The 26051-nt window shown below is 46.5% G+C and overlaps 1 protein-coding gene across 1 annotated transcript in view; it reads left to right on the forward strand.

Moving 5' to 3' along the window:
• The first annotated feature begins 1019 nt into the window (after positions 1 to 1019).
• The window catches only part of ell (elongation factor RNA polymerase II), a 52569-nt gene continuing 27537 nt past the window's right edge, over positions 1020 to 26051 (forward strand). Inside the window, exons 1-2 of the mRNA XM_069186154.1 lie at positions 1020 to 1410; positions 22458 to 22505. Of these exons, the coding sequence (XP_069042255.1) occupies positions 1204 to 1410; positions 22458 to 22505 (255 nt within the window). The 5' untranslated portion in view covers positions 1020 to 1203. The remainder of the gene's footprint in view (positions 1411 to 22457; positions 22506 to 26051) is intronic.

The raw sequence follows: 26051 nt of genomic DNA on the forward strand, positions 1-26051 counted from the left end.
AGACCGGGAGTGTGGGAGCAGGGCAGGTCCCTTCTTCTTTACATTCCGAACTCTGATCCCTTCCTGCCGCTTGGCTGAAACGCCGAACACAGGAGCTCAGGCCCCTGTTGCTGCGGAATCCCGGCCGGAGAGCAGCGGAGGGAAAAGAGAAAAGGGAGACGCCGGGAATTCGCAGTTGTGACCACCTGATCAGTGATCTTGCCAGCCAGACTGGGCCCTGGGAAGGTTATGCATTCGACTTCGAAACTGATGCTTTCTCTACGTGTTGAAACTAAAAACATCTTCAGTGTTCTCGGAGAAAGAGCCGACGCCGCAGCAGCCCGGTAACCGGGAGCCGGGCCGGGCTGGGGTCCGCTGTCTTAACACCCAGGCCTGTGCAGAGCCACAGCCAGACAAAATCCAGTGCTTTCCTATTCCCTTTAGAGACAAGATGGTTTTGTGTAACAGCTGCCCTTAGAAGGGGGTGGGGGTTACAAGGTTTGTCAAGGGTTTCATGAAGTGCAAGTGCAAAGCACACCAAAGGTGTGATTAAATAGTCTCTGCAAGAGTACAGGTCCCAGTAGCTGTGCCCTGTGGGAAATGAGCCCAGGGCTTCCCAGTTACTCTACAGCACCCTCAACACCATTATTCAAACATAAAGACTTGAGAGGAGAGTTCACACAGTAGGTTTGGCGGGTCATGTGCTGAATTTAAAGAGCCGGTCGTTGACGTCTGTGTGCTTTAATAGAATCTAGACGTAACACTGGAGACTTTACAGTTAAAAACGCACGAATCAGTGTCTCAGCGTCGGCCAGCTGCGGTCGCCGGCAATTCCTGCCTCGTGGACTTTTGACAAGTAATGACGTGATCTTGACGCAATTCGGCTGCGTCGTGTTTACTGAAGGTCCCCACCCCCCCATTCCCACTCATTCGTGTTCCCTGGGAGCTCTCGCGTACTGAGGCGAGAGGAGTATCCTCATATTTCGCCCCAGGTTATTAATAATTAATGACGGCAGCCTGTGGCGCTGGTGGTTGTGCACGGGCGCACAGATAACTACGTGACGCGGACGAGCTGGCCTGTCCTCCTGCCCCGCACATAAGGAAAAGGCTGGAGTAGGCGCACGCCTGTTGAATTGTTCTTAAGGGGGGCGGCGGTAGACGGCGGCGAGCGGTTATATCCGGATGCCCCGCCCCCCGCGCTCTCTGACGCCTCATGAATATTGAATGAGCTCGAGGGAGGAGGGCGGTCTGTTGCGCTTTACGGCGGCGCGTGAGCGTGTTGGAAATGGTAGCAAGATGGCGGCGCTGAAGGAGGACCAGTGCTACGGGCTGTCCTGTGGAAGAGTGAGCAACGGCAGCAACGTCTCCGTCTTTCACGTTAAGCTCACTGACAGCGCCTTAAAAGCCTTCGAGGGCTATCAGAGCAGCAAGGTAAGGGGGGATTTGGGTCCGCCCGTCCTCCGGACTTCGCCTTCAGACTTGGTGTGCTGCGCTAGGCAGGGGGGAGAAGCCTGTGTCTCCTAACGCGGCTGCTGCTGCCGTGGGGTCTGTGGGGCTCTGCGGGGTGAGGAGCGGGTCGGCGGTGCCGCACCGGAGCCCATCCGCCTCTCCAGGAGGCCCGAGCCGCGGGGCTGCGGGCGAGGGGGAGATGCGTCTCTCCGGGGTGTCGAGCCGCCGCCGCCGCCGCCGCCGCGCACGGCTGGCTGGTCGACTGTAGGAAGAAATGACTCCTACAGCCAGGGGGGAAAAAAAAACAATCTTTTTTTTCCCCCCTCCGCTTTTGTCCGGTGTTTGAGATCCGCGAATGAACGTCCCTCGAGTCGGAAAGGTGGTGCAGTTTTAGTTGAGACGGTGGGATGGGGGGGTGGTTGTTACTGCCCGACGGTGGGTGCGGGGAGGGGGGGGAGACTTGAGCGCTCAGGACGAACTGTTCCGACTTGTGCTGTACTTGTAGGCGCTGCTTGCGGTCCCAAGTAGAGGTGAAAACTAACTTTATAGCTCGGGCGTCTCGACAACGGCCGTTCGGCTGTTGCAGTCTTTCAGTCCAACTTCTGTCGGAGACGCTCGTCCTCGGTGTCGTAATTACTGGGCTCCTGTCTCCCAACGCCAAACCAGTTTATCGCTTGAGACTTCCGGGCAAAATGACCGAGGGCTTTACTGATCAAGTAGCTCCGCCAAAACAACGATAACCCCCCCACCACCACCACCAAAAACAACAACAACAACAAAAACGTTTTCCACCGCGTTCCTTTTATGACTTCTGTGTAAGATGTAGCAACAAGTTGACGATCCCCCCCGCAGCCAGATAAACAGCGCCAGGAAGTGGCTTGTAGTTTGTGTGTGTTTTTTCTGTACGCCCGACCGCAGGCTGACGATTCGTGTGTGTGTGTGTAGTCAGACCATCAGACAGGTTATACAGAGGAGTACATGTCGAGGACGGCTCGGTCGGTGGGCTGGATTAGAGGAGAATAAGACGACACGAATCGCATTGCCCTCGGGGTTGGAGAGGCGTTCTGTAGCAGCAGTGCTGTGTTGCTTGCGGTTAGGCTGCCAGAAAGGCCTGTTTCTTCAGGATTTTTAAGTTAACTCACCCCCCCAACACGCACATACACGCACACAATGAAGTTTTCCTTTGGAAGCCAAACTTTTCACTTTCGTGATGTCATTTCTCAGACCTCTTACGCGGCTGTCAGAGACAATTTCCAGCTTGCGCCGTCATTGTTTGGAAAGTGGCCTGAAACGCAAACACATACATGCATACCTGACCTCCCTCTGGCATCTGATTCCTGTGCCCCCCACCCCCCCCAGGAGAAATGAACGCAGACAAAAGTATTCTTACCCGTGTGGGAGATAAGACATTGTTCAGCGTGGAGCAAATGCAATGAATTTAAGATGTTAATGTCTCACTTGGTTTGACTTGGTCTCACCTTTGCATGCTGTTGTTATTCGTGATATATAAACATGATGCATCCTGCCAAAAAGGGTGAAGCGTTTCTGTAGTTTTGGAAGAGGGGCTGGCTCAGGTCCAGCCGGGTGATACTCCGCTGCAGTGAGTTTCCTCAGACAGGTTCCAGTTGTGCTGGGGACCCGTCTGAATCCTTCCAGTTGAAGAGAGTATCCAGTGAGTCTCTTCTCTTTCAAATTCTTCCTCTTCAAGGCAGAGGTGCCAGGAAGTCTGTCTTTGGGTGGATTGTCCCAGCATTCTTTCTTGACAATCCCCACCACTTCCTCCTGTGCCCCATCTCGGAGACGCGTCATTTTAACTGCTTGGTGCATTAGTGTGGTTTGGGCCTCGCCGAGGTAAAACCGGAATATAGCCGTGTTCTGTACAGTTGCTTGCTTCAGGCGTTGCTGGGGTGGGGTCATTATCTTTATAAAGGCTTCATGACTGACCTGAGCTGCTTTCTGGAAAAAGTTTGAGAAGCTGGGGAAGAAGGAAGGCGGTTGTGAGGTGTGGGCCTTATATCCAGCTCTGCTTGGTCCCACAGATCTAGGATAAGCAAAAAAAAAAGTAGTTATGTTGTGCACCTGATTATGGCAGTGTTCGAAGGGATTTCTAGATGTATCCCAAGATCCATAAATGCCTAAAAACACAAGGCTTCAGCTGCTCAGCGAGCTGGCTGATCTTTGATTCAAGTCCTGGGCCAGAAATTTATCAGGAGGCACAGACTTCATACTTTCAAAATAAGATAATGGGGCATGGTGTGAAAAACAAACATTCTGCTGTTTAGTCTCTCAATAGAGTCCCTACAGAATCCCATTTTAATGGACAAATGCACAATTTTGTATAAATAAGAAAGCAGAACCTCTTGATTTTAATGGGTTGTTGTTTTTTTTTTACTTGCCCATGACATGTCTTAAGTAAAAGAAACGTGGGATAGACTCTTCCATAAACTGGTCTCCATCATGAAGTTGTTAACCATCCGAAACCAAGGGGTGTTTTTTCCTGTTTCCTAGTGGGCAGTAATGAAAGGTTTTTTCTGTGTCAGGTTTTGTTAAGCTTTATCGTACAGGCCACCCAGGGCCAAGTCTGGGGGCATACACGTGTTGTTTCACCTACATGGTTTGTGCTGTGCATCATGGATTGAGTAACACTAAGCTATGCGTAGCTGCATGCCGTTCATTGATTTGTTTGTGAATTGTGGAACAGTACAAGTTGTACTCGTTTTGAAAATGTCATCCTGTTCTTCTTATGAAGCATTCCCCTCTTGATGTGCCCCTACACATAGTGTACAGCTATTCACTGCACGGATCATATTGAATCAAATCTTTGACACATTGTCAAAAACTTGTGCCTCGATACAGAAGTGTATATCATAGTTCCCCCTACATCAACTCGGCATTAAGGATTACAAGTACAGTAATCAAAATTGTATGTAACCTTCCGTTAAGGGAAATAACGAACACTTGGCTGTATAAAAATTTCCTTAATATAGAACACATGCCTTTTGTACATTGTGATCATTGGGGGAAGATTCTGTTGAATGGAGCAGGCGGTCCTTACAGCATGTCGAGAGATTAAACTGTTGTCAAATGGGCTGATGGTGAATGTTTTTTTTTTTCTGCTTGGCGCCGATAAGAGAGGATTTCAACACTTGGCAGCGATGTACGTTAGTGATGAGTCGTGGTTCTCCTGTGCTAGACGGGCACCGAAATGCCAGGGTTTCAGCTCGTAGGCTGAATGATCTGTGCCATCCGTGGTGGTGGGTCTGTGCAGGAGTACAGGCTGTATCGTTGTAATTTCGTGTGGCACATATCGGCCCTCTCCACAGCCAACTGACACATGGGCGTGGGCTGAGTCACCCCTTCAACTTCTGCGTGTTTGTGTTTGTAGAGGAGGACGGGGGTGAGAGAGGTTCTGTTCTTTGCACATCTGGTCAGCTCTACAGGTGCCTTGTGAGCTACCAACATCTTTTAAATAAGCTCAGATCCCAACGGGCTTAACCAGAAACGGCATTTCCCCTGATTGTAGGCTGAAGCCTCTAGTGCAGCTGTCACAGGTTCAGAACAGGGCTGTATCAGTACTCAGCTGTAGTGGGACTGGGATTTCCCAGACAGCGGTGCCCAGTAGGCTATTGCCTACTGCACAGTAGCTGATGTTGGCAGAAGAGTTCACCTGGGCACCTGTGAGCTTGCAGTGACGTCGCAGACAGACGCTAATCTTCCAGTCATGCTCTGTATCTTGCGGCTTGCGTGATTGTGAGTTGGATGGGCTGTGGACGTGCCAGAAGAGTGCATGTACAAATTCCTCTGCTCCTCCTTCCCACCCCAAGTGCAGGTTAATAGGTTGCTGCTGAGATGACTTATGGTTGCTGATTCAAATTAGGGTAGAACAGTTTACTCAATCACGTTGCTGGTTATACTCTGATTTCTCTCTCACAAGTGGTTTTGGCCTTTCGTGAAAAATGCCAGAACAGTCAAGGGTTTAACCCCTTGGCTTTGTGCATTTTCAGATGTATTGTATAGATCATTATGTCTTTCATTTGACTGGAATTGTAGGTACTCATTTGCCCGTTGCATTGCTAAACTGCAAAGAAATCTCTGTTCCCTGCTCCCTTTTCGTCTTCCTTGCCAGTTGCCTTTAAACCACATGCCCTGAGAACTTCCAGAACTGAATGCGTTTTCAATGCTGCTTTTTTCCCCATTAGAAGGCTTTGAATATAATCTGTAAAAAAAAAAAAGCATTTTCTGCAAAGAGAAGCATGATCTTATCTTGGGAGACCAGTGAACTTTCAACTCAGCCCCTGTGGATTCTGCCCTGTAGTGTGGAGCCCTGAGAGGTTAAAGGTCAGAGTCTCACATGGGGAGCTGATCATGTTGAGGCAGATCCCTGTGAAAGCAAGCCTGGCAGACGTGGGGGGATTATCACAAAAGGGGGGGGAAGGCATAGGAGGTCACTACTCTAGTGATCGTGCTAGCCCATTGAGTGACCCTTTCTGAACTTTAGAGTAGTGAAAGTACTGTCCAGTTATTGGCACCTTATTTTTTGTCAGGTTAGTACATCGTTTAGATTTTCTGAGAAAATGGCAGTCATTTATTTAGTGGGGAAAGTACAAGTTGTGTGTCTTATTCCCTCCAGTTTGAAAGACTTGAGTCTTACTGTGAGGAAGCGGTATTGTGTGTTAGTCATACCTGTTATGTATGTAAAAAATCGCCGTGGATTACTTTATTCTGCAGCCTGGTCTTTGTCTTTAGATTGTTTTGTTTTTGATAGAGACGAATAAGAACACATTTAACAGAGGTGACTGAAAAAACAGTCTTCCCTTCGTATACCTTCTACTCTATGAATAGGCCTTGGGCCTGGCAGAAGACAAGTGTGGCATTCAAGAGAGTCACCACTGTAATTTGGATCGAAACTAAGAGCCCGAGGTGGCGAAGTATGAGGGAGAATTGATTAAAAGAAATGTTTGCCTGTTATCCGTAGTTCCCTTATTACCACTTTAAACTTACATTGTTACTCTGAAATGGGATAAAGTGCAGGCAGGATTATCAGTCCCTCGCCTGTACTTGAGTTAATGATCAATTATCATATTACATAGCTTTTTTTCTTTTTAAATTGAGCGCAGCAGGCGACTGGGACAGTCAGTGCCTGAGGGGAGAGGTCCTTCCAGCAGACTGAAGGAGAAGGAACGGATTTTTATTCCAGGACTAAAACCTAAAAATGTGACTCCCGTTCAGGTTGTCTGCTGCGCTTCCTGCTCTGAAATGGAATTTGTGCGTGTTGGGCAATGTCCCAGATGCTTAAATATACCAGTTTCCACTTTGTCTTCCCCTCGGAGTTTTGTCTCCTCCCGAGGCTCACAGTCAAGGTAGATGTGTGGCGGCTCTCTGTAGCGGTGATGCGTCGCCTTAGTGCTTGAGAGCCGGCTTTTACAGAGCTGGCACTTTTCAGTGGGTCATCTGCAACCGTGTGTACGGCGTTTAGTTTGTTGGAGTACGGGGTTTACACAGTTTCTTTTCTCTGCTTGAGCATGAGATGTCCAGCAGTTCCACTTAAAATGCTTAGAGAAAATAATGGTTTTGTAATTAACTTTGCATGCGATTTTACAATGATGCAACCTGGAGTCGTGGAATCTTCCTGGCAGTTCCTTTTGCCAGGCAGTCGGTTTCCATTGCTCCCCCCAAAGGGTGCAGATTAATGAACGGAGGGCACATCTGTGGGGTCAGGCAGTCCCTTGAGTCGGAATCATCCTACACCCCGTTCCAGGAGACACCCGGATTGGAGAAACTTGTGCGGGTCTGAAATCTGAAAAAAGCAATACATTTTAAATTCTGGCAAACGGTTATTGGTTAATATTTGCACCAGAGAGGTGGCTCAGGATCTGCGCCTGTGGCTGGAAGGTTGCCGGTTCAAATCCTGTGGCCGGCAGAGGAATCCTACTCCGTTGGGCCCCTAAGCAAGGCCCTTCACCCCAGCTGCTCCAGGGGTGCTGTATAAATGGCTGACCCTGCGCTCTGACCCCCAGCTTCTCTCCCCGTCTGTGTGTCTCATGGAGAGCAAGCTGGGGTATGTTAAAAGACATATTCCTAATGCAAGAAATTGTATATGGTCAATAAAGTGATCTGATCTTAAGATGTGTGGTCAGTCACCCCACAGAGTTTAATTGGTGGGAGTCTGCAGGTATCGTCTATTTTTCAGTTAGCCAAATAAAATCTTTTCAATTATGGATACCACTCTAATTGGCTGTGGTCAGGTATGAGATGTAGACTTTTAGTTCCTGCTTTGCTGTTTGGTGCCGTCTTGGAGCTGGATAGTGAAAGGTTTGTAGCTCTTCCCCCATGCCGTTTCAAGGGAGTACAATGTCTTTTGGTGTCTGGACTGGAGACATTTCCAGGAAATAAACAAAATCTTGCGCACTTGATTTTCAACGCAAAACAGGAGCTTGATTGCTTTTCACGGTAGGGGTTAAAATTCTAGTGTAGTTCTCATCTGTGTATAAGGATATTTTTGCCTTAGAGCGGAGGGGTCACCACAGATGTTGAAGCCCCATTGTAGAAGATTATGAAGCTTCAGTAAGCCATATCTCTGTATTGATCCCTTAAATTGCTGATCAATGTAGAATTCATTTAGGGCAACACTCTGAAACCCCTTCGGTCCTTATGGACTGGAGTTCCCTTAATTCAACAGATGGGCGTTCCTAATTTTTAAAGAACAGGTTTACTGTGACCTGAAACACTGAATAGGAGCTCCACAAGATCAGTGGTTGGAGTCCCCTTGCAGTGGAGAGAAATGTTATGGGTTTCTGGTTTATAGGGGGGATGATAAGAACATAAAGCTGCAAGGGGTGACCGTCGCGGTTCCGCGTGGGCTCGGGCTCGTTTCGTCCCGCAGCACCTGGGGCGCGAACCCGGGTCTCCGGCCACAGGGAGCCAGCCGCATGAGCTAAAGGAGACCAGGGAGGGCGATGACGTCACCGACTCCGAACTACACAAGCAAGAGGAGGCCATTTGACCGCTAGTCAGAAACTAATTTAATTGATCCAGCTTTCCTGAAAGGATGCGGGGTATCTTATTTCGACAGCGCAGCTCAGCAGTATGTTGCATACTCCCACAATCCTTTGTGTAAAGTACCTCATCTGCTCAGTTTTCAGTGCACTTTCACATAGTGTGCTCTGGTGCGTGCACCCCTGTTGACTGAAGAAGGCAGCAGCATTGACTTTGTCAATGCCATTAAGGATTTCGGACATTCGTATAGGACGCCTTTGTTAGTCTTCTCTGCTCAGGATTAAAGAGGTTCACTTCTTTCTGCCTCTTATTGCAGGGTGGAGACTTGTTTTAAAAACAAGTATAGTTTGGGGAACAGCATCAGTACACCGAGTGTGGCAACGTGCTTGAAGGTGACAGTGAGCCATTGGTCCAATCCAGTTAACAAGCTCTCTCAGATTAGAAGTCTGGACATGAATAGCACATCCTTTCTATTGCTGGTTAGGTGAGCTGTAGGGGAGATTAACCTTCCTGTCTTGGGGTAGCAATTACACAAAGTGTTGCTTTTAAAATCGGAATCTTGGCTGTGTGTTTAAAGAAATCCTCTAGAGCCACCTCACCCTGTCTGCCTTCTGTGATAAGTGCAGCTCTTTTCATTTAAAAACAACTTCCTCTGACAGCACAAAGAGGCTCACATTTTGTGGAGTTAAAAACTGCGGGGGGGGCTGAACATTTTCATTTTCGTTGCTCACCTCGCAGTGCCAGTCATTATCCCTGACGATGAGAAGTACACAATTTTCGAGTGCGTTATCTTAATAGTTTTGAAGATAAAAGGAAAACGTCATGCTTTTTTTGTTGTTTGAAGGGCTTTAAAAGCATGACTTCGTTGCACCTGTGTTTCTAAGCTTTGCCGGATTTTCAGTTTTTATAGATGAGAAATCCTTTAGCTTGCAGTTCACTTGAGGATATGGGCTTTTGCATGACGTCTTTCGCAGTAAAAAGGCATCAGGGAGAAATGGAGTGTTAAAAGGGAACATTTCCTGTTCAATTAGGCTTTAATTTTAAGCCTCAAGTCAGATTATTGATTGCCGGACTGAAGCAGCAATAATGTACCTGTTTCTTTAATTGGTTGCTGTTAAAGGAATGTCCTACACTGACAGGCTTGTAGAACTGAACCTACTGTCCTGCTATGTTGTGGGCGATACCCTGACATCTTTCAAGAAACAGCTGCATGCGATTCTTGGATCAATTAGCTCCTGACGACCAAACAGGATTGATGGGCCAAATGGCTTCCTCTTGTTGGTAACCATTCTTAACTTTCTGCTTAAAAAAACTTGCAATGATTTTTTATTATGGAGCCATTATGATTTGGTTATATTCACTTCTTTGTACATCTCTCAAATATGTGCTGGAATCTTCCTCATTGCCTACATAAGGGGAAGTATGAAAATCTTCATGGGCTCTTTCATACACCTCCAATAACCATTTCCTAGATCAGTCTGGCATTCCGTTCGTTGCACCTAACAGTCCAGGAGTTGTTCCGTGTTTGGTCAAATCATTATTACGCTGCTATGAGGAATAAATCTGATGCTGAACACTTAAAGAAAACAGGAGAAGGGTTAGGGACAAGAGCAGGGCATTCAACATCTTTGGTTTGCTTAATGATTGTTGCATGTGGCCCCAGTCCCTCTTCAGGTTAACAAGTGACCTTAATTCCTTTTCACCTGTCAGTGTTGCTTACTATATATACTATGTATCGGACGAAACTCATCTCTCAATCTGTATATGTTTTTGGAAAACGAAAGACTAAATATTCCGGAAGTGTATTGCTTTGTGAGTATCCCCGCCATCTCTTTAGTGAGCATGGTGATGGAGTGAGGTGACGAGCTTGTCCTGACGTGACATTTCAGTAAGACGGAGGCACATCCACAAGCTGCTTGCCTGACATGGCATCCAGGGGTTGAGACGAGTAAACAAGCAGATGCTTATCAGGGTTGCAGGACTGGAATGAGACAGAAATCAATAGGCCAGTATCTGCAACTTAGTGTAAAGCATGTCATTGATCCCCAGCTTCCAGCAGCGACCACACAGGCTGCTAGCCTGTGACAGTCACAGTAGATCCTCAGCTGATGACAAACATGCTAACCTCCCCCAAAATGAAGCCCTACAACAACTGGCTGTTTTACTAACTGAGCTGCGCTGTCTTTGTCATATCTAACAGGAAAGGGGCTTGACTTTCCATTTCTTTAACTTCAAAATGACCTGGCCCCTGCGTATTTTACGGTGTCTGTAAAAAAAAAATTAAATACTGAGCAAAAGAACAATGTTGTGAAACCTGGTTCTGGGATCCAAAGCAGCTGAATTTTGCTGCAAATAGATCTAAAAATGCAAAAATTGTAAGATTTAGCATATTGTACAGGAGGTTATGCTCCACATTTGCAATTATGTTCAACACCTAGGGTAGCATGATATTTCAAATGTGCCGTGATGATAGTTATCAAGTCAAATTATCCTTTCTGGCTCTATATGGTTAAAATATTTTTTTAAGTGAGACCTGCAAATCACATCTGTGCTTTCACACACTCCGTATTCAGCCCAGTCAAAAGCCCCAGTTAATGATCTTCTCCAGCTTCAAAGCACGGAGATGAATTACATTTTTGTTTGCCTTGGATAAAGGCATCAAACAGAAGATAAACTATCGTATTAACATACGTTTTCATTAATCAACCAGCAAATGTCTTACACAGCGTATTTTTTAACTACATTAGGAATAACCTGCAAGCTTGAATGTCAGTATTTGTGGTGGCGAAAAATTAGCATTTTTTTCCCCAGGTCTGATCTGAAATTCATAAAGCAAACCTTAATCCGTGAATGTCTTCCATTGTAAATGCCAGCCTTTTTCAGGAAGGGGTGGGTTGGGGGGGTGAACTAGGCTTCTGTGAAGGTCCAGCTCTAGAAATCCCTTTATTTTAGCCCTGGTGTTGCACTGTAGCAGTTGTACAGCCCTCATGCTTTTGTTTCTGAATTCCCCGCCAGAATGTTTATCAATGTTTTATGGAGGTAACAGTATTCTGCATGTGTCTGAATAACTGTAAGATTTTCCTGCCCTCCACCATCTGGTTACAGCAAACCTGTTTTTTTTTTTTCCCTTTTGTGATCTTTGGGCTGAGTTTCTCAGAATGGGGAAGGTGCATACAGAACTGCGCACATCCTGTCTCCTGCTGTTGTAACGTGAATCTTTAAATGACCTCCTGATGAAGGTTTTTTTTTTTCCCCCTCATCAAATAAACGGCGTTAGGGAAGCAACTGGGTCAGCCGTCTGCTTCTTCTTGCTTGTCGGGCTAGAGAAGCCGTGCTTTTTCCTGACTTGGGTTGACCCAGCTCTGGTACGAGGCAGACCAGGGCTGCCCACGTTAAATTGTCTCCTTCCTGACGCTCGCTTGTCACCTTGCCCACAGGCATGCACAGCGGGTGACTCAGGGGCTTTCTTTAGCAGCCCAGTCAGCGAGACGTGGCCCAGCCTTCCTCCCTCGTCATTGGTGCGTGTTGCCCACACAAGGGTGCCCTCCTTTCCTAGGAGACTGCCCGGGGCGCCCTGTGATGGCGCACGTTGCGAGAGGAAAGGCGAGAGAGGGCAGATGAACTGATGGCTTCAGGGATTGTCGTCCCCTTGGCTCTTTCCTGTCTCACGCCATTAGATGATTCCTATTTTGCCGTGTGTGCTTGTTCCTACTCCAAATGTACAGCGACTCTTGGAGAATTAAGTTTTCCAAGGTTACATTACAGTTACATTTTCCAAGAAACCAGCATGATTTGTCTGGGTTTCTGAAGGCCTGGTGTAACTACAGCACTTTCACTGCGTTCCTTTACTCAGTACCAGCAGCCGTGCTTAACACTTATACAGTCATGAACATTTGGAAGAGTCCAGGGAAATTAAACTGGCAGTCTTCTTCCTCAATGGTTTTAGCAGCAGCCAATCTGATTTCATGTAGTGGCCTGGGTACTCTCTCCAGTGCTAACTCTACTCCTGGGAAAGTCTTAATAAATAAGACTTCTTTTACCTTACTAAGGTGTTAAAGAGGTGCCTGTAGATCTCTGAAGTTAATTATTTCAGCCAATGTTCTTCATGCTCTCGACGGGCACCTGACTTGATTTAAGCACTTCGGTTCATTCAGAAGTTCACCCTGCACAGAACTTCAGGCTTGAGTCTGATCCAGTAACTAGGGTGTCTGTTCTGGCACTGGTATTTTCTGGGGATCGGTAATGTGTTTTTTTTTTTTACCAGGACGTGTAAGTTTGGAGAGAACTTTCCTAATGCAGCTTGACAGTGTGTATGGGGCAGCGAGTGTGCTTGGGAGGACAAGAGCAGGGATGAATATGGCATTGGACACAACTGTGACCTGTTGTGCTCTTTAAATATCATCAGCTTGGCGGCATCACTGGCTATAAATAGCTGGCCAGTTTGGAGATGAAGCAGAAAGGACCCCCACTGTAGTCGGGGAAGTAAAAGTTGACACTTTATGCCTGTGACAGAGTGCTTGATATTTTTTCTTTCTTTTACTGAATGTGAAATACTCCAATATTTCCCTCTACCCTTCTGGTATGTTTGAGAGTGTGTATGTGATACGAATGAAGTGTGAATGATACTTATCTTTTTGTTGTTTCCCTAGAATCACTGCAGTGTTTCCCCCAGTGGAGTATTGTATTGTGTTGATCAAGATGGCCACCCGTCACCTTTCCTGTTTGTAGTATCACACAAATGATCTTAAAGGGAAAGGTGACTGGTGAGCCATCTATAAAAAAAACGATGTAAGGTTAGTTGTTTTGTTTAAGTGGATATATCATGGTTGCATGACTCTGTTACAATTGATGAGTTTTTTTTTGGGATGGTTAAATACTTTATTTTGGTCGAACTGCCTCTCTCTGTTAAGAAAACGTGAGTCCCTTTAAGAGGCTGGTCCTTGGAGAGGAGGGGCTATAAAAGGGACTGGGAGAGCTCAGTATGGCGAGGGTGCCTTGGAGGGAAGGTGTGGAGAGTACTGTGAGGGTTTTTTTTTGTTATCCCTATTTTGATGGCAATAAATCCAGTTTTGTTTGCATTTGAAGACTGCTGTGTGGGAGTTTCTTTTCTTTTGAGCCAAACCTGGTCACATTTGGCCCGTGACAATGCCTTAGGATTTAAGAGGGAAAATGGGTAAATGGCTCATTCATTTTGATGTGCACATAACGAAGTAGATGCTTGTGCTATCAGAGGTGGTAAGCGCCATGGTGTTGGTGCATCCTTTATCGAACTAGAGGCCGGACTGGTTTTAAAGGTTTCTGCTGCACAGTGGCCTCCACAGGCCCACAGCGAGGGCAGGGTGGCTGCGGACAGGTCACTGCTGCTGGGTCTCAGTTGGGTGCGTAGGGAGGCTCCGGCAGCCGGGAGTGCACACACCTGTAGCCCGGCCACTTCCAGAGCTGCACAGGGGACGTACTGGAAGGGAGCATTCCAGCTCCTGAGCTGCCCCCGCCCCCCTCTCCTGCCCCAAGACTTGAATCTGAATGTAGATCCAGTCATGTGGCACAAGTGGAGTCTTCTCGGCTGAGCTCTGCGAAAATGACACGAGTGGGTTAATAAAAATGTTGGCTGATCCTGTTGCGGCAGTCAAACATTAATATATGCGGCGTTTACTTAACTTAAAATAGTACTTTTTTTTTATAAGCTGCTGAATACATGTATTGACCTCAAAATCTTGGTGGCGAGCAGGCAAACCCTTGACTTTTTTTGTCCAGGTACAGTGCCAAGTTAAAGCTATGTGGATCCCTGCAAGGCGGGTTTCTGTAGAATTTGCAGAACAGGGAGTATACAAACCAGGACAGAGCCTTCTGTGCAGAGGTAGATGTCTTTAGTTCTGCCTTATAGGTCTTGTCTTCACCACAGCTGCTGTCTTGTGTTTTTTCAGTGCGTGCTGAATCCACGGACAAAAATGAAGTAAAAGGGGTGACCTGCACTATAGTCGGACATAATGCCTAAGTGTTTACAATGTCCCTCAGCAAAAACGGGGGTTATAGAAAATCTTTCTCTGTGCCTGCTTACAGAACTACTGCGTTCCTGCAGGTTCAGCACTCATGCTGCCAGGCTGTCAATGCAGATGGAAAAGCCTGACAGCAATGGAATGTACCCAGGGAGGGGGGGAGGCTGAACCACAGCTGATATTGGAGTCATGTTTAGTAGCAGTCTGACAGTACCTTGCGAGTTCTAGATCAGGATGTTAACCCAAAGCGGTCTTCTTGGGGGAAGGCGGTTTTGCTTCCAGCCCAGCTATGATGTAACTGTAAGAGACCTGGTGGTCGTGCTCGTGAGTTTGCTCTACCAGCACCAGACAGCTTTAATTAATAATAGCAACTCCTTACACTTGTATAGCGCTTTTCTGGACACTCCACTCAAAGCGTTTCACAGGCAGTGGGGACTCCCCTCCATCAGCACCGGTGTGCAGCCCCAGTGGGGAGGAGAGCAGAGTGATGGAGCCAGTTCAGAGATGGGGATTATTAGGAGGCCATGACTGGTAAAGTCCAGGGGGAAATTTGGCCAGGACACTGGGGTAACACCCCTACTCTTTTCAAGAAATGCCCTGGGATTTTTAATGACCACAGGACCTCGGTTTTGTGTCTCATCCAAAGCAGGGAGCCTATTTTACAGTACTGAATAGTGTCCCCGCCACTGTGCATTAGGACCCACACAGACTGTGGAGTGAGAGACCCCGACTTGTCCCACTAACACCACTTCTAGCAGCAACCTTAGTTTTTCCCAGGAGTCTCCCCTCCAGGTACTGGCCAGGCTCACACCTGCTGGGCTCCAGTGGGGCTGCCAGCTAGGAGCTGCAGGGTGATGACGGCTGCTGAAGATTTAAAGCACAGCATCCCAGTATCTGTCGAGCCTTCGCCTGTCCATTGCTTCTTGCCTGGCCCATCTTTAAAACTTGCACCCGTATTTGCAGCACTGCCTGTGATTGAAGCCCGTGCTGTAAGGGAGCAATCAGCTTTGATGATGGCATGTGCAAATCGCAAGGAAAACAATGGAACAGGCATCAGTTGACACCCCTGTGTTCTTGGCTGTGTGCTTCCTCCAGGGCCTGATGCAGATTGTCATTGCAAGAGAATATTTATAGCAGTGACACAAACGTGTTGGGTGAGGCCTAGATGGTTTTACAATTGTTTGGGTTTCTTATTTTGTTTGTTTTTGTCTCCCTTAGAGCTATAACACATTGTTGAGTGCGTTCACCTTGAAATCTTGTTTTAATTCTTACAGTAGCCCTAGGCTCATGTGGTATCCTCTGGGTGTGGAAGCAGTCTTGCTGTAACACTGTGTGCAGTCAACACTGTTCATAATGCCAAGTGAAAATGAGGTGTAATTCGCTGTACTGTAACGGGTTGAAATATAAACAGTTCAGAGTACAACTTCAGTTCCAGTGTTGTGATCTGAGGTAACAGGGAGCAGTTCCTCCTCTACAGAATTTAACTGGATCACCTCTGGACTAGACTAATATAGCCTTTTGTTTATTTCTTGGTAGATTATAGTATTAATACCTAAATTTATCATTTAGGGTGGATGATCGCATGTTTTTATTATGAAATCGCATGAATTGTGCTCAGGAGCACTACAGCAAAATGCCATCAATTCTAGCTCCTTTCCCTTTAAAATGGTTGTTCTTGGTTGGTTCATCACTGTTCAAGACAATGATTTGGCAAAAACGGTTCAGCTGTGTGGTTGCATCTCAGACAAAAGCAATGTTCAGGTGAGAAATAATGTGAAGGATCCAATTGTGTTGCTTTCTGTTTTTGATATTGTCGTCCAATACTCATTGGACTCATTCCTTTTGTAAACAGTTTAGATTTGACTTTAAATTGGATGTTAACTGTACACAAAGGATCCTTTATTGCAAGGTTCTTCAGCTTTGAATTGCAATACGTATGTATTATTGATACCCACCCTGGTAACCGAATGACTTGCTGTCTTTGTGTTCGGTTTTGTGAGTAAGATGACTGTCGGAATGGTTACAGTCTGTTCCCTCAAGTACTTAGTGAACGGTCTTGATTTATGTGCTGAGGAAGATGCACCCTTCTCCCCTCCACCCCATGTGCTCTCCAAGGGATTCTTAAATTTCATTCAGTCTCCTTTTCCTGACGTTAACCCTGTGCTTAACTCCTCTGCACTTGGGTTGCCAGTGTTTGAAGCGTGTCTCAAACACGTTACTTTTTTTGGCTCCGGTTTGTGAAGCATTGCTTCAAATGTGCTTCGACATTTAATGGCGAGTCCCCCTCCCCCTTTGCATTAGGGAACATTGAGCTACTATTACTGTAGCTGTATTGGTACAGTATAGCAAGTGAGACAGGGACCTGTGCATTAACCTTTAGTGACAAGCAGCTTTCCAGTATGCATTTCCAAAAAATATATCAATGCATTATATTTATACAAGTTAAAGTGCTTTATACACCACTGCACTTTCTGGAATTTATGCCTGTATTTAGTTTTTCTTCCCTGCATCTCCCCTTAGTTCTTTTGAGGCAGCATTTCACAAAGCTTGGAGAGGAGTGGGTGGGAGGCAGGGTTAATTTGGTTTTCTCCAGCAGTATTATTTTTCCTAAAGCTTAACAACAGTACAGCACCATGCTTCCCCATCTTCTCTTTCCTTAACAAAAGCCTCAACTTTTCTACAGACATGTTGATCCATGTAGGTGTTTAGTTTTTCAATTAATGATGGGATTTTCGGCTTCTCTTTGGAGTGCCCTGCCCCCAGCATAGTTAAAACCTGACTCTGCTCATACACGTTTGCACGTCTCTTAGTCATTGATACAGAGATGCTCATAGGCAGGACAGGGAGCTGGGCTTGACTATTTAAGTCCATTCCAATGCAGGACTGTAATCCAGGCAGACTGTAACACTAAAAATAGAAAATTCAGTCCAATAAATAATTAAGGAGCAGACAGATGTAAAATCTTACGGCCTGGCTTTGACAGGGGAAATAAGAATGTTCCTCTTCATGTGCTGGAGGGATTTAGTTTACCTTGCATATGAAATATTTTAAATGCCTAATGAGTTACCTAAACTTTGGTGGTGTTGATAGAAATGACCTGAGTTCTTCTCTTTAAAAAAAAAAAGATCAAAACCTCAGGAAACTGGCAGTTAAACATTCATTAAAGATATCTATCTTTTCCCCTCCGAACTTGTACTGAAAGTGCATCGTGACAAGTTCTCGAAAGGTCATATTCAAGTGAAATCTGGTGGAACATTTAACCCGTCCTTATACACCCCTGTTTACTGTTTTATTGCAGATGTATTCATTCAATCCCTTTCAAAACTAGCTGAGAAAGCTTCATGCATAACACTGATTCATAGCCGAAGCCCCACTGCTCATCATGTGCTTTAATTTTCTGATCACAGTGTAAGAAAGCTGTTTTCTGGGTGATTTTTTTTTATTTTTTAGCTTATTTTATGGTGGTGGTGGGGGGGACAATATTTTTTTTTTCTCACGGGGGCATCAGGTTGGTAGCCCTGCTGCACTGCTGACCCAGACTCCACGAGCCCACGCGGTTTAGGCACTCCTGTGATTTTCCACGGCCGAGCGGTGGCCTGTCCTCAGGTTGGCTCTGTGGAAGTTTCTGGGCTGCAGTCCCGGAGAATAATGGCACGTCAGCAGCCCTTTCAAGCGAACGGGCTGAGGGCTGCGCTCTGGTCTGTGCTTGGAGGGAGGGGAGTGTAAATGGTGATGCCCCATCTCGCATGGTGGGACAGAAGTTCAGCAGCTGGGATCAAAACTTTTACATCCCCCTAGAACTGGGCAAGTTGGACTTAATGCTGAGATGTACCTGTTATCTCCAACACTGTGCAGGGATTTGCAGTAGTTTCTTTTTAATGTTTTTTTAAAGCCCCTTAAACTGATTTGCTGTTCAGAGACCTTTTTTGAAGTGTACTGAGGATTGTCAATCACTACAGAAAGCAAGACAGTAGGGTAATTGATTTTTATATAGCAATTCAGAGTTCATCTAGTTTTTGTTTCCTGCATAGTAATAGGAGCTTATATCATCAAGTAAAGATTACAGCCTGCATTTTTTTTAGCAACCGAGTGGTATACAATATTGCTGATCTATAAAACAGAACTTATGACCAGATCAATGTGGCTTTACATTTTTGTTCTGCAGTGTCTTATTTCGTTGTTGCATTTTCTCAGTGGTCCTTTAACCCCATTCCTCACTGGAGTCTTCTGCGTATCAACTGTGCAGAAAGTATACAGAGATCCAGGAGCCATTTAAATGTAAAGCCCCTTCTTTATGGGGGTGCTCTGCATATTGTCACATTAGCAGTTCTCTGCCGCTGTATCAGTGCACCAGGCATTGTTCTCCCTGTCTATATAGGACTCCTGTCATGACGAGAAGCTTCTGCATCGCGATGGGACACCAGCAGTGCTTTTCAGCAGGGCCGACCTGCTGAGCTCATTGGCTCTTCAGGGATGAATAATCAGGATTTCTAGCTGAAGGGAGCAACAGTGACACCCTCATAGCCAGCATGGGATCTGCTACCAAAGTAATCCAAAGTATTAACGTGTTAAATTGAGGGTGTCCAGATTAACATTAAGATGCTGGGGATAGGGTTGAAGGTTCCCTAAGTATGCCTTGACTGCACCCAGATGACCTTGAAGGAAAGCCTTTATTTTTCTGGATGTCTTTTGAAAATGCTTAACTTTCACTTGTTTAAGGTGGGGGGGCGGGTGCTTGGGAGCAGGCATCATGGGTAGAATATAGTAAAACTGTGCTCAAAGCAGATTATCTTCCCATTACGGTACCCAAAGAAAACCGATAGGATTCCTGTGATGCCAGACGCCTTAAAATGGAATTGTGCAGTTAGGCTTAGGAAAGCTTCCTGATGTCTGTGTACGGTAGCGATGTCAATGTTTTGAGTTGAAACGGGTTTCTGAGGGACAGCAGCAGGGTGGAAGTGTGGATTGTGTCGGACTGAGCCGTGCCGTAGGGTTTGTGAAAACGGTAGCACGCTCAAGACTTAAATGTGTGGGTCGCTAGGTCAAGTTAGCGAAGGTTGCATTTTAAGAGTAATGGTTTCAGTTAGTATTTATGGACGGCCCTAGTGAGCCCAGTATGGAGCCATTTCAGTGTGGGACACTTGAACGTATTTCTCAGGGGTCCACTCCTTTTATCACTGACATCCGTCACTTCTGTGATTTCTAATTTCATTTTTACGCTTTGAAGGGTGAGGGAAGCTAGGGCGAGGTTGAAATGCGTCACGCACGCACGCAAGCAAGCTCGCACCTCTGTCCCTCTCTTGGGTCTGTTCGTCAGGGGCTCCCTGGCCCGCTGGCGCTTGACGTTTCACTGTCAAAGCGGCACACCAGCCTCCAGACTTGACCGACACCCTTCTGGTTCTGAAGGGCCCGCAAGCCGGCTCCCATCTCGGGGGCCCTGCAGGTCAACACGTTGCCCACTGGCTGTTGACATGCAGTCTCCCAACAGTGTAAATCCCCCCCGCACATACCCATGGATCAGCGTGTGCCCTGGGAAGATATCCCTGTTGGTCTTCTTTCTCTCTGTCTCGGTCTCTGTTTGTTGTGGATGTAAACATGTAAAACCAACATGTAAGAGCAACATTCCCTGTTTGAGAATGTCGGCGATGGCAAAAGGGAGAGGTTTAGCCCAGCCGCATCAGCTTTGCTTTTTTTTAAATATTTTTTTGTAAAGCATCTTCTATGCACGGCTGCCGGTTTTGTTTCTCCCGATCTGCAGAGAAAGAGAGAGGCCGAGGAGGGATGGAGCAGGTAGGGGACCCGGGGGGCAGTTTAACAATCCTCCGCCTTGGCCTCTCTGCGTGGCTCACCGCAGCTCTGCTCGGGCTGAGGATTATGTAATGACTTGTGCATCTGATCCGTGTGCTGTGCTTCCCAAACAACAGCCGGAGCATAGCCTGGCAGTTACGTTAGCGCTGGAGCGGGGCCAGGGTAAACGCCGGGCCCGATTGGGAATGTGTATGTGCATAAAAGTAATTGAGTTCTGGGAGCAAGGTCCTCTACGTCTCCGATGACATTTATAAGGGCTTTTATTTAGTGCGAGGCAGGAGCTATTATCTCCCCCCGCCTGTGTCTGAGCCGGCGCTTGGCCGCTTGTGATCCAAGTCCTTAGCTATCACCTGCGGCGTGTGGGGAAGGGGGGGCAGCGGTGGGGCGCCGCCAGCGTGTTTAAACCAAGGCTGTCTCGGAGCTGCTGGAATATTAAAACGCAAATAAGCATAGCGGTTCTCTAAAGATAAATGGCCAGTGTCCTTCACCAACTGCGTGTTTGAAACGTGGGAAGGATATGCAAAGTAGAAGCCTTCTTAACTAAAAAAGCCAATGGTTGGCAAAGCATAACTCGGGAATCGGAATTATAGCGCCACGTTTAACATTGCTAGAAAGTTTTCCGTGAAGAAAATCTCAGGTAGTTACCCTGAGCCAAAATAAATGGAATCCTTTGAATAACACTCATTAGCACCCAGCACATTCTTGTTTTGTTTTTTTAATATCCCCTGGAGTTTCTAGCAGTTCCAGAGCTAACCTGTTCTTGTTCCGTTTTCCTTAAACATACCTTCTCACCATCCCCAAAAAGAATGCAAGTTCTTCCTAGGAACTGTATGAGCTAGGAGTTTGCTGAAATGCGAGGGATTTAATTTAATGAATTTAGCCTGTGGGGTTCCTGTGAGCCCACTGTCATGTAGTCTAAATCGATCCAGTCTCACTGAGGGTGTCTTCTGCCCTGATCTTACCTCCTCTGGTGCAGTAGTCGGGCTACACCAGTCTAAAATCATGGCGATGTGAATGGGCTAAATTATATTAAAGAGGCTTCTAGGGTACTCCCAGGGTAAAGCATTCTTGGGTCACACACTTGGATTAAGAAACCCACATTGTGTAACTGATGGGACCAATTAGAAGCGTCTTGAAGTGGAAGACCCTGAGGACTGTTGTTTCAGTGCCTAGTGCAGAGGTCTCAGTTCCTCGGAGAGCCTAGTGTGTTGTTCCAAGTACGTTTCCAGTTACATAATTGCTGTATTAGCTGCAGAATAGTAACGCATCTCTTCGGGCTTCGAGGTGATTTGTGCGCACTGTTATTCAAGCGAGTGTCTTGTGTAATCAGTGGTCGAGGACTTTAAGAAAATCCCATCTGTCTAATTTAGAAGATAATCGGGTTGTTTAATTCACTGTTCATGTTGAGTCAACAGCTAGACATGAGAAGACCCCCCAGGAGCAGAATATGAGACCCCTAGACTAGTGAGAGCAGTAAAACCTCAGGCTCAGTGGTGGCTACCCTGGTTCTGGAGAGTTTGCGGGTCCCCCTTAAATCATCAATGTGCAAGACTGGGTACATGTGAGGTTGTCTTTGAGGGCCACAGAGGTGCTGGTGTTTTCATTTTGAGCGATCCCTAAGCTGCCCAACTGAACTACTCACCTGCTTTAGTGGTCATGGAATTATTTTAGATCAGGAGCAAGTTATGTAACCCTTGCTGGGTTATGGGTCACAGGGGTCCAGTGTTGGCCATTGCCAATGGCTTTACAGTGTGTTGGTGACTTTGTTTTTAGGGAAAGTGTAGTGCGGTGCATTTTGGTTGCTTCTCCCTTGGCTTTTCAGCCAGTCTGGGGCAGAGGAGGCTGAAAGGGGCAGAATGGGGATTCGACTTTGTCTCAGGGCTCAGGGTCCCACCACCATTTAATTAGCTGGTCATTTCCACTTGCGAGTATGATGGAGTCGTTCCAAAGGCCTGCTTTAGAATAAGGTTGGAAAGTTCTTCTGAGCAGGTAATGATGCCCTCTGATCTCAACACAGTCGTGTGCCCTGGATTTGTGGTGAACGCTCTGTAACAGGGACTGCGGGACAGGGCTCATTCCCGATGGTTTCCTCTTGCCCTCAGCTGGTGGTTGCCTAGCAATTGAGTCCATCTTGTCATGAATCAGATCCTTCCTGCCTCACTCCTTGCTCTGTGTCACTGGCGGCATTGCTACCACCATTAAACTGTCTTTTTCTTTTTCCTTTTCCAGACCCTGCTGTCTGCACAGCCAACAATCCGATTTACTGGAAACCAAGGGGTAAGCATCGTTGAACCTTACTTGGCTCTGACTGGGCGATTCGCTGCTGGGTTTGGGTACAGATGGCTTTGGATGGACTAGAGGCAGGCTGGTGGGTGACTTGGCCCTTTCCAGTTCATTCCATTGCCTGACATCAGATCCTTGCTTAATTGCCCCTTGATTGTTTCAACAAGGATTAAGAATGAAACGGAGTGCTGTTGTGTTGGGGAGCCAAGGTTGTCCTCTCTTGAGCTAATGCGTCTTAGGAAGAGCAGTGCATCTCTGCAGCAATGGGACACGTTTTCTGTCCATCTACTGGCACTCAGGCACCACTGCTTGGCCCTTCACACTGTGGAATAATTCAATCTCAGCGTGTCGGAGTTTGTCATTGTGACTGTGTACAAATATTAAAAACCTGTCCTGGTCACTGCTGGAGTGCAGCAGCAGTCCTGGCTGTCATGCGATTTGAAGAGGGACATGTTTGGTGTGTGTGGGAGGGGGTTGGCGATTAGCCAAAAAGTATCCCTGTTTTTTTTTTTAAGTGTCATGGTTTAGTGCTGCGGTGTTGGGGAGAAGGCTCCTTTTTGCTTGCTGATGTTAGTAAAGATGTGTTTTTCAGAACGCCCGAATTGTGATAGGAACAAGCAACAGCCTGTGTACTTCCTGCTGCCGAGATGTTAGGTTTGTTTTTGTTATTGCATTGTCTTACCTTTTTCAAGGCTGAAACCAGTAGAATTGTTCCTCGCTGCACATTCTCAATGAGCTGTAACCAACCCTAAGGCGTCTTCTAGCTTAAGGCTGTAGTTTTCAGGAAATGAAATCCTCTTCCTTGGATCTGTGCCAGCCAGTCAGCCTCTCTGGGTGCTGTTGCCACTCGCTGCAGAAAATGTCGAAAAGAAAACTAAATTTCCCGGCAGCATTTTAATTCAGTCTAGAAGAATGAAATTCTCTTGCGAAATGGCATTCTTTTGGGATGGGCGGGGGGGGCATTTTTTAGGAGACAGCGCTTGTTTAATCACTGCAGTGGCCGAAAAGATAAGAGAACTGCAGTAAACAAAAAACAAGTTTTCCCGTTTAAACATCAGATCTTAAAGATTTTCTTTTCACCTCCTCCCATTCAGCCTGCACTCTTAAAAACAAAAAACAACAAAAAGCTGATTAGGCCTAGCAGATGTATATTGCCCTTAAAATCCAGCAGCAGAAGTGAACAGCGGTCAACGGGAGTCCAGTGGACTCATGAATTGACAGAGGAGTGACCTCTCGTTGGGTCCGGCAGCTGGCGTGGTGAATGTGTGCCATTGCTGGCAGTGCAGAGAACATACTGTATGTTCCCCTGCCAGAGAGTTCAACCCTGCTGTCCTCGTCAGGCTGGATGAGCACCATTGTTTGTCTGTCTGCTCATTTGAGCTTCAATGGGCAGAGATTGTGTACAAGCCATTCTTGAGCAGCCTCTGGCATGCATGTGTACAACTGCATTTTACTGGTATACTGGAATGGAAATTTTTTAAGCCAGTTAGTTGCTAACCACTGTCAGCATTGCATTCACTGTTGTACCAAAAAAGTGTATTTTGCTTAAAAACAAGGCACAGTTTGGGCCTATAAATTTAATATTTTAGTTAGCCTCTTCACTTCCTTGTTATTCTCAGGTAGACATCAGTGCCATTAGTCATAATGTGCTTTTGGCCTGCTCAAACCTCTTGAGGAGTAACACTATCCTGAACTCTTCCCTTATCTGAATTCACAGACCATTTGGTAGATAAGTGAACTTCATTGTTGCTTTTGGTGCAGTTGGTATTTTTTTGTCTGACTGATTTCGGTAACTTAAGTTGATCGGAATTTGCAACTCTGTTCTGCAAAACCTGTCCTCACCCGGCAAGCGTGTTGCTTGCGTGCTGTGGGAATGGGAGAAACATGAAATACTTTTGCATAATATAAGTTAACCTCTTTACTTCATTCGAGTTTCAGTTCCCTTTTGGATTGGAATCCAGCTCCGGCAGGGTTGTGTTTAACCCAGGGCTGGGCGAGCTGTCGCAGTAACAGAACAAATTAAACGTGATTATCTGGATGTTTGAAGTATGTCTAAGAATCATAGAGCTTTGTCCGTATTGCTACCTGTGCTGCTCAGATAAGCCCCAGGTTGCTATTGAGCTTTGCCCATCTACCTCTGTCATTCTTCAGACATACCAGCTATAACGTCTGACTAAAGCAATGCTTAAAGACATGAAGACTCCAAGGGCCTGAATCAGTCTCAAACTGCTGTGTCATCTCTTTGTAATGGATTAAACTCCATTTACGTGTGAAGAGTTTTTTTAAAACCATTTTTCCAATGTAGCACAACTTTTTAAAACTTTTAATCCTTTTTTTTTTTAACCCTCCAGACCTATTGGTCTGAATTTAGTTTCTGACTAGTCTTTGCTTTCAAAAACTGTTTGAAGTACAAAATGTCAGCGCAGGCATTTCATTATGGCTCGGTGCCTTTTTGTAATGCGATTCATCAGAAGGAATAAACAGATACCTCAGGTGTGTCTTTGTATCTCCCACCTGTGTTATAATGGTGATTTTGCATGTCTCAGAGTTTTGCACCAATAGACAGTGTTCTGCCCATCACTAAAGCCTGCCTAACAATCGTATGCATGTCTGTTCAGTATTTGGAAACTGTGTCTCACGGACTGTCTCTGAAAGCGAGTGTTGTGGAAATTTCTACTTGCACAATGAAAGCCTATAACAGGAGGATAATGTTTGGAATTTTATAACTTTTTGCCACTTTACGTTGGTACGGTGGGTCGGTCTGTACAGTATTGATTTTGACGGTAAAGAAAATGCCTTTGTATCACAAGCTAGGTTAGTCTGCCATTACAGGACCCTTTAAAATGCATTACTTTTGACAGCGGTATTAGTACCTTTGTGTCCTGATCTCAAAACTCCCAACAGGGCTGGTTCTGGTCTGTACTGGGATAGGAGACCTCTGAGGCAGAATGATTGGCTGTTTTGAGCTTTGTTGCAAACATTTTCATTGATGGTCATTAAAATCCCAGGCTTCTATCCCCTGCTAGCTCAGCCACTCTCAGCGGAGCGTGCTGGTGGGCAGACAGTGCAGCTCTCCGATGACGCCAGCTCAGGAGAGCTGGGGTCTGTGACGGACAAACTTCATGGCGTTTCATTATTCATTGGCACTGCACAGAGCTTCAGCTGTGGGGGAGGGGGGGGCCTCAGCGCCTGGGCTTAGCCTTTGGAATAATCGGGGGTCCTGTGTGGGACTGGGGTTCTCTACAAGTGGCAGACCCACACATGGGTCCTGGCAAATGGAAAAGCGTCTGGACTGTGAATGATTTTTTCACCCCCGATTTTTCCATTGGGGAAAAAAAAAATGCCCACAAGTGGCAGAGTTCAGGGGCGACCCGGCGGGCCCGGGTGGGCTTTCTGGGGGGTGTCGGCCTCGGATCTTCCGCGCTGCGCCTCTGAATCCCTCGGGAGCCGTGCATCAACAGAGCCGGGAGCTCTGAAGCGAGTGCGCGCCGCCCGGCCGCCCGGGGGAAGGGGAGCGTGCACGAGAGGATTACAGTCCGA

Source organism: Lepisosteus oculatus, chromosome 29 (assembly GCF_040954835.1).
Source record: "Lepisosteus oculatus isolate fLepOcu1 chromosome 29, fLepOcu1.hap2, whole genome shotgun sequence".
Taxonomy (NCBI): domain Eukaryota; kingdom Metazoa; phylum Chordata; class Actinopteri; order Semionotiformes; family Lepisosteidae; genus Lepisosteus; species Lepisosteus oculatus.